This window comes from Oncorhynchus mykiss, chromosome 25 (assembly GCF_057628025.1).
Source record: "Oncorhynchus mykiss isolate SJ-2025 chromosome 25, ASM5762802v1, whole genome shotgun sequence".
In the NCBI taxonomy this organism is placed as follows: Eukaryota; Metazoa; Chordata; class Actinopteri; order Salmoniformes; family Salmonidae; genus Oncorhynchus; species Oncorhynchus mykiss.
The window spans coordinates 70,744,429-70,758,918 of record NC_143046.1 but is presented as its reverse complement, the minus strand read 5'-3'; the positions used below and the strand labels follow the sequence as shown (position 1 = coordinate 70,758,918).

At 41.6% G+C, this 14,490-nt stretch overlaps 2 protein-coding genes across 2 annotated transcripts; one reads left to right on the top strand and one right to left on the bottom strand.

The window, feature by feature from the left end:
- The first annotated feature begins 850 nt into the window (after positions 1 to 850).
- LOC110505695 (b(0,+)-type amino acid transporter 1-like) lies at positions 851 to 7,599 on the top strand. The gene is made up of 6 exons (XM_021585086.3): positions 851 to 1,679; positions 6,244 to 6,377; positions 6,467 to 6,596; positions 6,733 to 6,857; positions 6,948 to 7,035; positions 7,194 to 7,599. The coding sequence occupies exons 1-6, from the start codon at positions 945 to 947 to the stop codon at positions 7,422 to 7,424; spliced, it is 1,443 nt and encodes a 480-aa protein (XP_021440761.1). The 5' UTR covers positions 851 to 944; the 3' UTR covers positions 7,425 to 7,599.
- A 3-nt stretch (positions 7,600 to 7,602) lies between these two features.
- Positions 7,603 to 11,299, bottom strand: hs1bp3 (HCLS1 binding protein 3). The gene is made up of 7 exons (XM_021585087.3): positions 10,774 to 11,299; positions 10,231 to 10,396; positions 9,691 to 9,898; positions 9,057 to 9,267; positions 8,735 to 8,856; positions 8,391 to 8,526; positions 7,603 to 8,304 (listed from the first exon to the last, which is right to left on the bottom strand). Exons 1-7 carry the CDS (start codon positions 10,854 to 10,856, stop codon positions 8,055 to 8,057), a joined length of 1,176 nt encoding a protein of 391 aa, XP_021440762.2. The 5' UTR covers positions 10,857 to 11,299; the 3' UTR covers positions 7,603 to 8,054.
- Between the last annotated feature and the right edge of the window lie 3,191 nt (positions 11,300 to 14,490).

Here is a 14,490-nt window from a genome sequence, read left to right as displayed (position 1 = left end):
GGAACCCTAGAGCTCTGTCAGAGTGACCCTCAGGTTCTTGGTCACCTCCCTGACCAAGGCCCTTCTCCCCTGATTGCTTAGTTTGGCCGGGCGGCCAGCTCTAGGAAGAGTCTTGGTGTTTCCAAACTTCTTCCATTTAAGAATGATGGAGGCCACTGTGTTCTTGGAGACCTTTAATACTGCATAAATGTGTTTGTACCCTTCCTCCAGAACTGTGCCTTGATTACAATCCTGTCTCAGAGCTCTAAGGACAATTCCTTTGACCTCATGGCTTGGTTTTTGCTCTGACATGCACTGTCGTCTGTGGGATATGCACTGTCATCAAATCATGTCCAATCAATTGAATTTACCACAGATGGACTCCAATCAAGTTGTAGAAACATTTCAAGCATGATCAATGGAAACAGGATGCCCCTAAGTTCAACTTCTAGTCTCATAGAAAAGGGTCTGAATGCTTATGTAAATCAGGTATTTCTGTTTTAATATTTAATACATTTGCAACCTGTTTTCACATTGTCATTATGGGGTATTGTGTGTAGATTGCAGAGGATTTGTATTTAAGCAATTTTGGAATAAAGCTATATCGTAACAAATGTGTAAAAGTCAAGGTGTCTGAATACTTTCCGAAGGCACTGTACATACATTCATTTTACAGAAATGCCTGGGGAAAAACTAGTCAGACATTGGTGCAAAATAAAGTTATTTATTTTTGTTTGTGTACTTATTTACTCCCCCAGTGACCTCAACCCCCCCCCCCCCCCCCCTTTCAAAAATCTATCTCTACCTAATCTGTAACAATCCCTTGGCACTGAAATGTGGTTGTAAAATAGTCATACTCACTCTTCCTTCTGTAATTATTAACCCACTCAATGGTGGTACAAGTGACTTGGACACAGACTTTAAAGCTTTACTTCAGCAAATATCTTGTTGGTCTATGGTAAAACATGACTGGTGAGGACAGATGCCCAGCAGTTGAAGTTCTGGATGGCACATCACCCAAGCTCAGCCTGAAACGGGAAGTGGGACTGGTTGGCGCTGTGTCGCTCGTGGCTGGCACTATGATTGGATCTGGGATTTTTATGTCCCCTCAATTCGTTCTGGTCAACATAGGAAGCCCAGGAGGAAGCCTGGTGGTCTGGGCTGCTTGTGGCCTGCTGGCTGTGCTTGGCTCTCTCTGCTATGCTGAACTGGGGACAGTCATCCGAGAGTCGGGGGGAGAGTACATCTATATCCTACGGACGTCAGGCCCAGTATTGGCCTTCATTTTAATTTTCAGCTCAGTCATATTTGTGAGACCTGCCAGTGTGGCTGGGATCTCATTGAGCTTTGCTGAATATGCATTGGCACCTTTCTACCAGGACTGTCCATGCCCACAGCTGTTGGTGAAGTGTGTGGCTGCAGCAGGGATTGTGGTGACAGCCATTGTTAACTGTCTGAATGTACGATTCGCCATGTCAATGCAAGTGTTCTTCATGGTGGCCAAGGTGCTGGCTCTTTCAGTAATAATTATTGGAGGAGTGGTGTTGCTCGTCAGAGGGGAAACAGAAAGTTTTGAGGATTCTTTTAATGGGACCAACTTGGGCATCAATCCGATAGGTATTGCTTTCTACCAGGGACTGTGGTCCTACGATGGATGGAATAACTTGAATTATGTGACAGAAGAGCTGAAACGTCCTAAGGTAAAGAGATGCATTCACTTCCATTGTAGAAACGGTACATTGAATTTATATTAGTGCTGATTTTGAGTACATAATACATTATATTTATTATCTCATACAGGTTGATTACAAAGGAACACTAACACTGGTTTACACATTCTGAGTGTCACTGACCCTGACAAAAAGTGTTTTCAATGGGTGGTGATCTCAAATTTGTTTATTCCGGATGGATTCTCCTCGGGTTTTCTCCTGCCATATCAGTTCTGTTATATTCACAGACATTATTCTAACAGTCTTAGAAACTTCAAAGTGTTTTCTATCCAATACTGCCAATACAGTCCAAGGAATGTTGACATCTACTGGAAGCCATAGGAACTGCAATCTGGGAGGTATTCCATTTATTTTCCCATAGATAGCCATTACAATGAGTGGTGAGCTCATTTTTTTATATTTTGGATGGATTCTCCTCGGGTTTTCGCATGCCATATCAGTTCTGTTATACTCACAGACATTATTTTAACAGTTTTCGAAACTTTAGAGTGTTTCCAACACTTCCAATTACTTCCAATTATATGCATATCCTAGCTTCTGGGCCTGAGTAACAGGCAGTTTACTTTGGGCACCACAGTCACCCGAACGTCCGAATACTGCCCCCTATCCCTAAGAAGTTTTTAAGCAGGTCAACATTCACAAAGCCACGGGGCCAGATGGATTGCCAGGATGTGTACGCAAAACATGCACGGACCAACTGGCAAGTGTCTTCACTGACATTTTCAACATCTCCCTGACTGAGTCTGTAATACCTACATGTTTCAAGCAGACCACCATAGTCCCTGTGCCCAAGGAAGTGAAGGTAACCTGGCTAAATGATTACTGGCCCGTAGCACTCACATCAGTAGCCATGAAGTGCTTTGAAAGGCTGGTCATGGCTCACGTCAACAGCGTGAGCCGTTTTCTTTTTTGTACTACTGAGGTTATAGCTCACAGGAAATAAACCAAAAATACAGAGTATAGGATATACAGTGCCTTGCGAAAGTATTCGGCCCCCTTGAACTTTGCAACCTTTTGCCACATTTCAGGCTTCAAACATAAAGATATGAAACTGTATTTTTTTGTGAAGAATCAACAACAAGTGGGACACAATCATGAAGTGGAACGACATTTATTGGATATTTCAAACTTTTTTAACAAATCAAAAACTGAAAAATTGGGCGTGCAAAATTATTCAGCCCCTTTACTTTCAGTGCAGCAAACTCTCTCCAGAAGTTCAGTGAGGATCTCTGAATGATCCAATGTTGACCTAAATGACTAATGATGATAAATACAATCCAACTGTGTGTAATCAAGTCTCCGTATAAATGCACCTGCACTGTGATAGTCTCAGAGGTCCGTTAAAAGCGCAGAGAGCATCATGAAGAACAAGGAACACACCAGGCAGGTCCGAGATACTGTTGTGAAGAAGTTTAAAGCCGGATTTGGATACAAAAAGATTTCCCAAGGGCGCTGTACTGCAGCGCCAGCTGTGCCATCAGAGTCCCTGGGTACGCGCCCAGGCTCTGTCGTAACCGGCCGCGACCGGGAGGTCCATGGGGCGACGCACAATTAGCCTAGCGTCGCCCGGGTTAGGGAGGGCTTGGTCGGTAGGAGTGTCCTTGTCTCATCGCGCACCAGCGACTCCTGTGGCGGGCTGGGCGCAGTGTGCGCTAACCAAGGTGGCCAGGTGCACGGTGTTTCCTCTGGCGCATTGGTGCGGCTGGCTTCCGGGTTGGATGCGTGCTGTGTTAAGAAGCAGTGCGGCTTGGTTGGGTTGTGTATCGGAGGACGCATGACTTTCAACCTTCGTCTCTCCCGAGCCCGTACGGGAGTTGTAGCGATGAGACAAGATAGTAGCTACTGCAACAATTGGATACCACGAAATTGTGGAGAAAAAGGGGTAAAATAAAAATTAAATAAAAAAAAAATAATAATAATAATAATAATAATTCCCAAGCTTTAAACATCCCAAGGAGCACTGTGCAAGCGATAATATTGAAATGGAAGGAGTATCAGACCACTGCAAATCTACCAAGACCTGGCCGTCCCTCTAAACTTTCAGCTCATACAAGGAGAAGACTGATCAGAGATGCAGCCAAGAGGCCCATGATCACTCTGGATGAACTGCAGAGATCTACAATTGAGGTGGGAGACTCTGTCCATAGGACAACAATCAGTTGTATATTGCACAAATCTGGCCTTTATGGAAGAGTGGCAAGAAGCAAGCCATTTCTTAAAGATATCCATAAAAAGTGTTGGTTAAAGTTTGCCACAAGCCACCTGGGAGATACACCAAACATGTGGAAGAAGGTGCTCTGGTCAGATGAAACCAAAATTGAACTTTTTGGCAACAATGCAAAACGTTATGTTTGGCGTAAAAGCAACACACCATCCCCACTGTCAAACATGGTGGTGGCAGCATCATGGTTTGGGCCTGCTTTTCTTCAGCAGGGACAGGGAAGATGGTTAAAATTGATGGGAAGATGGATGGAGCCAAATACAGGACCATTCTGGAAGAAAACCTGATGGAGTCTGCAAAAGACCTGAGACTGGGACGGAGATTTGTCTTCCAACAAGACAATGATCCAAAACATAAAGCAAAATCTACAATGGAATGGTTCAAAAATAAACATATCCAGGTGTTATAATGGCCAAGTCAAAGTCCAGACCTGAATCCAATCGAGAATCTGTGGAAAGAACTGAAAACTGCTGTTCACAAATGCTCTCCATCCAACCTCACTGAGCTCGAGCTGTTTTGCAAGGAGGAATGGGAAAAAATGTCAGTCTCTCGATGTGCAAAACTGATAGAGACATACCCCAAGCGACTTACAGCTGTAATCGCAACAAAAGGTGGCGCTACAAAGTATTAACTTAAGGGGGCTGAATAATTTTGCACGCCCAATTTTTCAGTTTTTGATTTGTTAAAAAAGTTTGAAATATCCAATAAATGTCGTTCCACTTCATGTTTGTGTCCCACTTGTTGTTGATTCTTCACAAAAAAATACAGTTTTATATCTTTATGTTTGAAGCCTGAAATGTGGCAAAAGGTCGCAAAGTTCAAGGGGGCCGAATACTTTCGCAAGGCACTGTACAGGCAAATCACCTGAGACAATACCTGACAAGTCTACTCTATCGCATCCTGCTAAATGGTTTTGATCTTTGGACCACCCCACCAACAGAGATATAGTGTGCCCTTATCTATTTTTTAAATTGCATCTGATACACTAATCAGGATGGAAATATGGTTGAAAATGTATGCAGAACTACGTCATTAGCTAGAGGGCAAGTCTACACTAAAAAGACCTCGGCTGTCATTTTTACATTTACATGGCTTTTGACAGCAATTGCATGTGGCTTTATGACCAACACATATAACAATGGTGAGATACTGTAGGTCAACCTTGGCCTTAACCTTTCCGACCTTCAAGGGAAGGAATTATCCAAGTGTACAATGACATACAGTAGCATCCATTTTCTCACTCTCCTAGTCAATCGGACCTCCTTTTTTTTGTTACAGTAATAATTTGGTGAATCTTTAACAAACACTTTGGGGGGGTAATCTGTATGGGTACCATTTTACATCTATAAACAAAGACACAACAATATACATTTTGCAACCTGAGAAGTTAATATTAACTACTAAGTACTTTGCACCCAGCATCAAAGATTTGCCAGGTCTTTGTATGTATTTGTCTTGCTTAAGAAGAAAGGATTGACCATTGACAACATTTTCTCATGTTGTTTGAATCAGTAAGCTGGCCATGGCAAAAACAGAAACAGAAGGGCTTGAACTGAAGTGCAAGTTGGGTTTAGTTGGTTCTGTTTCACTGGTAGCAGGAATCATAATTGGATGGGGTATATTCATGTCCCCTCAGTTTATGCTGTCTTACATTGGAAGTCCAAAGGCAAGCCTGATCATTTGGGCCCTGTTTGGCCTAGTAGCCATGCTGGGAGGAATCTCGTAAGCTGAGCTAGGAACCATTATTAAAGAATAAGGTGGGGACTTCATCTACATCCTTCAAATCTATGGACCTTTCCCTGCCTTCTTTGAGGCCTTTAACTTCCTACTAGTGGTGAAGCCAGCGAGCATCGCACCAATACCCCTCAGCTTTTCAGAATACGCTGTGGCACCTTTCAACCAAGACTGTTCTCCTTTCAGCTAATAGTGAAATGTGCTGCTGTTGCAGCCATCATGGTTGTAGCCATGGCCAGAATCTTGAATGTACATTTATCCATGAGAATTCAGGTGGTCTTCTTGGTGGCTAAGCTACTTATTTGCCCTGATGGTTATAGTAATTGGAGGAGTAGTGAAAATTGCACAGGAGAATGTTATTGTACAAAAAAAATGCTTTTGATAGTACGAACTTGGGTGTGAGCTCCATAGGGATGGCTTTTTACTAAGGCCTCTGGCCCGTCACTGACTTGTATAACTTAAACTATGTGAAAGAAGAATTGAAAAGACCTGAGGTAAGAATGCACTGTAATAAGTAATGTCCTTTGTTCCATGATCTTAAGGACTTTACATATCTTTATCCATCTTGCACCCTCTCAGGTAAATCTGCCCAGGGCAGTTATGATTGCCATCCCCATGGTAACCATGCTCTATCTACTGGTCAATGTGAGCTACTTGGCTGCCATGACACCCAGAGAACTGATGTTGTCGAGTGCAGTGGCTGTCACCTGGGGGTGAGAGAGCTTAACTCCATCCATACACCTCTCTCAAAAAAATGTTCAATGTGTGATGAGATGACAAATTACATTGTTGTCTTTAACAGGAATAAGGTGCTCGGGAGCTGGGGATGGGTGATGTCCATTGCAGCTGCTTTGTCTGCTTTTGGCTCCCTGAATGGAACATTCTTTAGTGGTGGCCGGGTGTGCTTTGTGGCTGCAAGAGAGGGACACATGGTGAGAAACACATGCAAGAGACAGGCAATTTTAACTGACATTTTTCAAAAGGAAACTTTGGCATAGTCTGATGTAGGTGTTGAGTTAGATAGTTTTGTAGTTTTTATGTCAACATTTGTGTTGTCTTTGTCTCCAGCCTGATATTCTTGCCATGGCCCATGTGAATCGACTGACCCCCTCTCCAGCCCTGATCTTTACCACGGCTATCTCACTTCTGGTTCTCATCCCTGGGGACTTCCAGAGCATTGTCAACTTCTTCAGGTAGTTTATGCTTTGACTTCAAAATGTCTCAATACATTTATCAAATTGTTGCTTTATTTATCTTCCATCCCTCTGCATTGATATTACCAGTTTTACAGCCTGGTTCTTCTATACAATCACTCTGTCTGGGCTTCTCTACCTCAAGATCAAGAAACCTGAACTTCCCAGGACATATAGCGTGAGTCTCATAGGATATCTAATTTCTTATTTTATTTATAAAGGTGTGAGTCCTTTTGAACAACACAAGATTGATTTATTAAAATTCAATTGGCCAAATGGACCCATCTACTTTCTCAACTCTTGTGACAGTACCACTGTTTTTGTTTATTCACCCAGGTTCCCATTGTAATCCCCATTTTGGTCATCATGGCAGCGATTTTCCTTGTGATGGCACCTATCATTGACAACCCTGCAATAGAGTACCTCTACGTCACCATATTCATCTTCAGTGGTGTATTGGTTTATGTGCCATTCATTCACTACAAACTCTGCCCTGGACTGTTGGAGAAAGTCACTGTGTTCCTGCAGCTCTTCCTAGAGGTGGCCCCAGCAGACAAAAATATATGACAATGCTGTCTTCTGAGTAATACCTGGACCAAAATAATTTACATCTCAGATGGGCACCACCATAACCTGATTTTCAATAGTATTTAGGATGGAACGTAAAAATAAAAAAAAATCTCATTTGTACTGATTGTACTGCAATATAGGATGCTTTCAATAAATAATGCAAGTAAACATACCATTTTGTAAAATTGTAGACTTTATTTGGTGAAAAAAAGAGAAAAGATAATTTGTTGTTTAATTATTTTTTTACATTAATATGTTCCGACAAGACATTTAGTATGATAAATCCAAAATTACTGTGCAGTTATTACAAAAATGAGTTAGATTTCTTTGTCATTGCATTTGGAACCACTCAATCATGGTAATGTATACAGCATTTTCAGTATAAAAAGTAGGAAAGCAATATGGTTCAAAATAAATGATACCACACAGGCCCATTTCCAGCACTGATTGTAACTACACATGTTCAGTAGACTTTTATTAGAATCAGACTTCCAAAAGTCATCGTTGATGGAATAATATGGGTAATGTCAAAATATAATCATAGGCAGAATTTTAGGCTGTTATTTTCCTGTGTAGCCTGCTAACAACTTCATGAGTCCTAATCAGTTACTATCATTTAGTTGGCAATTAAAACAGATCCAGATCATCAATAGATGTAGACTCATTTTGTTGGATATACTTGAGAATGTCGATTTGATCCTTCACCTCATCTGCAACTGGAAGAACACCCACAACTGGGCCCCTACCACCTGAGACTAGAGAGGAGGGCTTCACAGGCAGTTTTGGCTTTGGGGCCAGTTTGGGTTTGGGGGCAGGAACTGGCCTTGCCTTGATACTTTTCTTCACCTGGAGGAGCTTGTCAAAGTTGTCTTCTATCCTGAAAAGGGAAACAAGGACAATGTTGAATGGCTAATACAATGTTGTAATAACCCCTTTGTCTCGCAAATAACTGTGACTGTCTACCTGAAAAGTTCATCTGTATCCTCATCCAGTCCTGAATCTGCAGATGCCACATCCTTGTATGCTGTTGGAAGTAGTAAAGGGTCCCCCAACTTCACATTCCACATCAAGTCTGGCTCCTTAAACAGCTTAACGTTGCCTGTTAGCCCAATGAAGATATGAGTTGAACTTAAATTGGACAAGAGGCAAGCTTCCTTGGGAACAGATCTGATATTTTCATTTACAGGGTGGCAGTCTGGAATCTCTGACACTGACACTGTTTGTAGACAGCTAATGACATTGTTATTGCAGTTCCTATGGAAGCAATAAATGGAACACAGAATCTGTATTTAAATATTTATACTAACTGTCTTTGGCTGCAGGTTGAAACAAGTCGTCATCTATATCCTCAGCCTCATCAAACAGAGATAACTTAGGTTGGGTAGCCACTTTAGCCTGTGGAGGCTTTTTCTTCTTCTGCCTCGTGCACCTGGGGGAAAGGGTGACAGAAAGCATTAAATACCATACAGTGCCTGTAGAAAGTATCCCAATTTTCAAATGTTGTTGATTTACAGCATGAAATGATATTTTCCCTTTCAACCATTTTATCCAGAATACAGATATTTGAGAAGATACCAAAACCATTGAGAAAAACATCTAAAATGAACACAACCTCAGCAAGGCTCTTACTTTAAATTGCCTAGAGGTCCAAGGTACTGATCATCATCGTCATGTTCCTGCTCCTCTTCCCTAGGTTTCACTGGTGGAACATGTTTGGTTACTTTTGCAGCAGCAGCAGGGGTCTCCTCACTTTCAAAGAAATTAAAGCCTTCTTCTTTATCCTGGTCCTGCCAATCTGCAACGTTCCTGGTTTTCGAATCTGCCATTGTGGACTTCGCCCCTACAGAAATATGAACTGTGAGCCAAATATTCTTTTTGACATTATATTCTTGATTAAATAAGGCAACTTCTACAATACAGGGAAGTACTGTTTATTTTTTCTGTTTGGTTAATAATTCATACTTTTCTTAAATAACCAGCCAGGCAGATACATGTCAATTTGAACCCCCGACTGCCTTGATATACAGTAACCTCATTGTTCAAATAATAATATCACAGTTTGGTGCAGTAGTATTAGTACTAATCCCCAAGGTTGAACATTTTCTGACCTATGTAGTTTGCATTAAGATAGAGGGGTGGCATTAATGTAGGTGAATGAGTTGGAAAGTGCAAGTTTCAGTCAGAGACAAGCAAATCAAACAAGTTATTTACCAAAACTCTATAGAAAAAATACTATTTACTGTAGTGCTTTGTGGTACATTACCTAAGAGCTCCAACACCTCTGGGCAAGTAGCAAGTGTAGAATTCTTGGAGATGAACTTGACCAGTTCGTCAAAGGCCACCCTACGCTCCCGGATGTCTGCCTCGCCTACAAACATGGCCTTGCGAGGCATGGCTGGTAAGGTGATCTTCGGATATTGACCCATGAGTCTGTAGTAAAACTCATCAATTTCACTGTATTTCTTTGAAACCTGCAAAACACATGTAAAACATGCAGGGTCTAGGTATGCCTGTAGCTTTTATAGCAATGCTTTGGGGTTCAAATCTAACCGTTAGAATTGTATATTTGGTTGTTGTTCAAAATCTTAATGTTATTATGCATTATGTAGCTGTTATAAAGGGTTTAGGAATGCATACTGTACATACTGAATGCTACAGTGAAGTGTTACCACAATTTCAGACCAAGCAGTAGCTGCAACACCATCACTTTCAATTTGAGGTGATTAGGGGCACAGGGGCAGGATGCTAATACTTATGTTTCCACCTAGCTTACATGGGACTACGACTACCTGTGACTACCTACCACCAGCTGTACAATGTCTTCAGGTTTGTGCTTGGCGGATTTGAAGGCAGCCAGCCGAGTCACCACAATTATCTGGTACTCCACATGACCTGTCATCATGGTACCACGGATCTCCTGGTAAAGAGGCACCTGCAGATCTATGCCTGTCACCTCATTCTGCAACAGCCTGGGATGGAAAACATTGTGACATTGACCAAAAGTAATTGCATAAAGTGCAAGATTCATACAAGAACAGAACTGTGGAGTGACATCGTGAATAAACATCATTTCACACTGTCCCAACGGTAAACAGCAAGAAAGGAATCCAGCAAACATGTCAATGACACCTTTTATTTCACTACATAATGGTATTAATTCATATGTGCACAATAGTTTGGTGAATAGTTGCAACTAAGTCAAAGGGACCCCTGGGTTGGTACAGGGAAAAACAAGGACTGGCTTCAACAAGTAAACAACGATGGGGATGTGTTTCACACGTGTTAATGTTATCAGGCAACCTCGAAACGTCAAAGAAAGATAGCTACGACATGTTCTTTATTTTACCTGCTTGTAATAAGTCCGTCTGGCATTGTGGTAAGATTGCTGTCCTGTCTCTGTTTATCTGTAATCAAGCTGACCACCCCCATTCCCTACTGTTATGATACAAGTCATGGGATGGGAACTAGATACTGTTTCGGCTGCAGGCATACAAAACAGGGACTTCCGGTTTTAGCCTTCAAAATAAAAGCGCGCTGCTGCACTCGTTCTGCACAGCACGAGCGGTGAGTTGCGAATATTTTGCAGTTGCTTGTGGTCTGGGAAGGAGGCACATCGACTCCTTGATAGTAAGTCGAGGCATATGTCAGTAGCAGAACAAGCTCAAATCAAGTAAAAACTAGCTTGTTTCGACAGCAAAGCTAGGTAACTAGGTCATCATCTACATTGGCTATGATCAGCTGATAGCCCATCCGTCTTTGCCTTAATGGCTTTTGCGTGCAGCCCTGCTACACTAATAGCAATCGGGCATCCGTGTGAGAACTCGTTGGGCTAGAATACGGCCATATCAGCTCTCATTTCATAGAACTCTCCATAAGCCACGCCCCAGTGGGAAGATCTAGGCATGTTGCCTAGAAAAAAATACATTTACAATGTGTCCGCCGTGGTTCTGTGTAGCCTAGTAATGCTAATATATTTCAGACCAGTGTATTGTAGTTAATTTCGTCTTTGACTCAATAAGTTCAATATATTTGAGTAGTAAACAGGGAAACAACAACGAAGTGAAAGGAGATACCAAGTCCGTTTCACAGCTGAATGCTTTCAACCAAAATGTGTTTGCCGCATTTAACCTTAACCCCCTAGGATCCAGGTAGTTCGCAAAAGAATATACCAGAGGGGGGCATCGTTTTACTAGGCTACATTGGGATCATATAGTTACCACCAGTGTTCTAATACATTGAGTTCGTTGACAAAACAGCAGTGGTGGAAAAAGTACCCAATTGTCATACTTGAGTAAAAATAAAGATACCTTTTTATAGAAAATGACTCAAGTAAAAGTGAAAGTCACCCTGTAAAAAAGTACTTGAGTAAAAGTCTAAAGTATTTGGTTTTAAATATAATTAAGTATCAAAAGTAAATGTGTAAATCTTTTCAAATTCCTTATTAAGTAAACCAGAAGGCACCATTGTCTTTGAATTTTAAATGTACCTATAGCCAGGGGCATGCTCCAGCCCTCAGACATAATTTACAAACGAAGCATGTGTGTTTAGTGAGTCTGCCAGATCAGAGGCAATCGGGAAGACCAGGGATGTTCTCTTGATAAGTGTGTGAATTACACAATTGTTCTGTCCTGCTAATCATTCAAAATGCAACGAGTACTTTTGAGTGTCAGGGGAAAATGTATGGAGTAAAAATTACATACTTTTCTTTAGTAATATAGTGAAGTAAAAGTTGTCAAAAATATAAATAGTAAAGTACAGATACCCCCCCAAAAACTACTTAAGTAGTACTTTCAAGTAATTTTAATTAAGTACTTTATACCACTGCAAAACAGACTATTGGACAGAGATGTATTTGTCAAGGTCCACGGTGGGTCTGTGTAAACTATGCAATTATATTGGAGACGGCCTCATAGCAGTGAATGTCATCTATTCATTTACTGTTATATTATTTGTAAGTAGCAGCCATATCAGCCAAGGAAACAAATTGTTCTCACTCTATAATAGAACAATCAGATTTTTCTGCATGAGTGTGGCACTCTTTAGCTGAATTATTAGGATTTTCTTGTATTCTCAACAAATCTGCTTATTTAGCTGAAATAGAGATAATTTCAATGTTTTCTTTGAAGATGGCCCTGTCTGAGAATAGAACATTCCGTTTTTTGCCTGATTGTGGAGCTGTTTATTGTAAATTTCTGGATTATCTTGTGACCAGAACAAAACTACTTAAATAAATGGTGTTTCTTTAAAATGATGGGCCTGAGGGCCTTCCAAGTTGCGCAGCGGTCTAAGGCACTGCATCTTATTGCTAGAGGCGTCACTACAGACCTGGGTTTAATCCCAGGCTGTATCAAAACCGGTCGTGATCCGTAATCCCATAGGGCAGCGCACAATCGTCCCAGCGTCATCCGGGTTTGGCCGGGGGGGGACCTTACTTGGCTCATCGCGCTCTAGCAACTCCTTGTTGCAGGCCGGGCGCCTGCAGGCTGACCTCAGTCGTAAGTTGACCAGAGGAATCTGATGCATTGGTGTGGCTGGCTTCCGGGTTAAGCGGGCGTGTTTCGGAGGACGTATGACTCTGCCTTTTGCCTCCCAAGCCCGTTTGGGAGTTGCAGCAGTGAGACTAGATCAAAATTGTGGAGACAAATCAGGATGAGCCTGGCTGACATGGACTGTTTCCTCACCTTGTTCTTCTTGTGGTTATCCATGGTTGTTGCTTATTTTACCAGGTAACAAGAAGTGAAAAAACAAAAGGACTGGAAAAATAGGCTCCTTATTTTACTAAACTAGAGATTTAAATAAATGGTGTTTCTTTGAAAAGATGGGCCTAGCTGACATGAAAAATAAATTAAGTGGGAAGGATCCAGAGACACAGAGGCTCATTATCTTTCTGCACATATTTTTATTTACAATGCTGGCTGCCATGGTTAACAAAAACGCAGGAAGGCTACCTGAATTAATTCAGAAACTAACATAAGTAGTCCTGAAGTATCACAACAAGGTCAAACAAGTGTGTGTGTGTGTGTGTGTGTTTGTCAGATTATCCAGTATCCACAGCAACACTATTGATTGTTCTCTACCTCCAGTGCATGTGGTGTACAGTACTATGGTCTTAGCCATGCTCTCACTAACCCTAATCTTTTCTCTTTCACTGTCTCCCCATCCGGAGGGCCTGAGGCTCTTGGACCACAACTTAGGACACCCTGGCCTGACACCTGGATGTGCCTGTCCATATCCCCCCTCTACCTGCCTGTTACTTTAAAGTCCATATTTAACCTATACAGCTCTGGATCCATTGTCTTACATATTACTGCAACAAATTGTCAGTTATTTGCCATTTTAAATCATTTTTATTTTATTTTTTACTAATGACTGAAAGCTGTGTGACCATTAACAATTGCTGAATATACATTGTCCTTCTCCCAAAGTATTGACTTTCACATTTCTTCTCATCTCAGGGATTTAACAATGGTGTAAAGTAGCTCAAACCAATGCTTACACCTAGCCAATGCTTGGATATCCATGAGGAGAGAGATGGACAATTGGTATGCAGCCACTAATTTCAGGTGGCTTCATCAACAGATGGAATGTGTTCCAAATGGCACCCTATTCCGTATGCATAGTGCACATTCCGCCTGTTGAGCACCACCCTGCCTATTGTTATCCATCCCATTCCCCCAGTTAAGCAAACAAAGGGGAGAGGCTCTGACTATAATTTATGTAGTAAATTGCTTTTCCTATCAATTACTTTATTTTATAAACTTCCTTTGTTGTGTATGCATGTCCCTTTTAATAAAACCTTAATTGTCTCCCGAGTGGCGCAGCGGTCTAAGGCACAGCATCTCAGTGTAAGAGGCATCACTGCAGTCCCTCGTTTGAATCCAGGCTGCATCACATCTGGCCGTGATTTGGAGTCCCATAGGGTGACGCACAATTGGCCCGGGTTTGGCCTGGCTAGGCGGTCATTGTAAATTAGAATTAGTTCTTAACTGACTTGCCTAGTTAAATAAAACATTTTGTTTTTTAAATTAATTCAAACAAGAAATCCATATTTTCACTGGTGGAT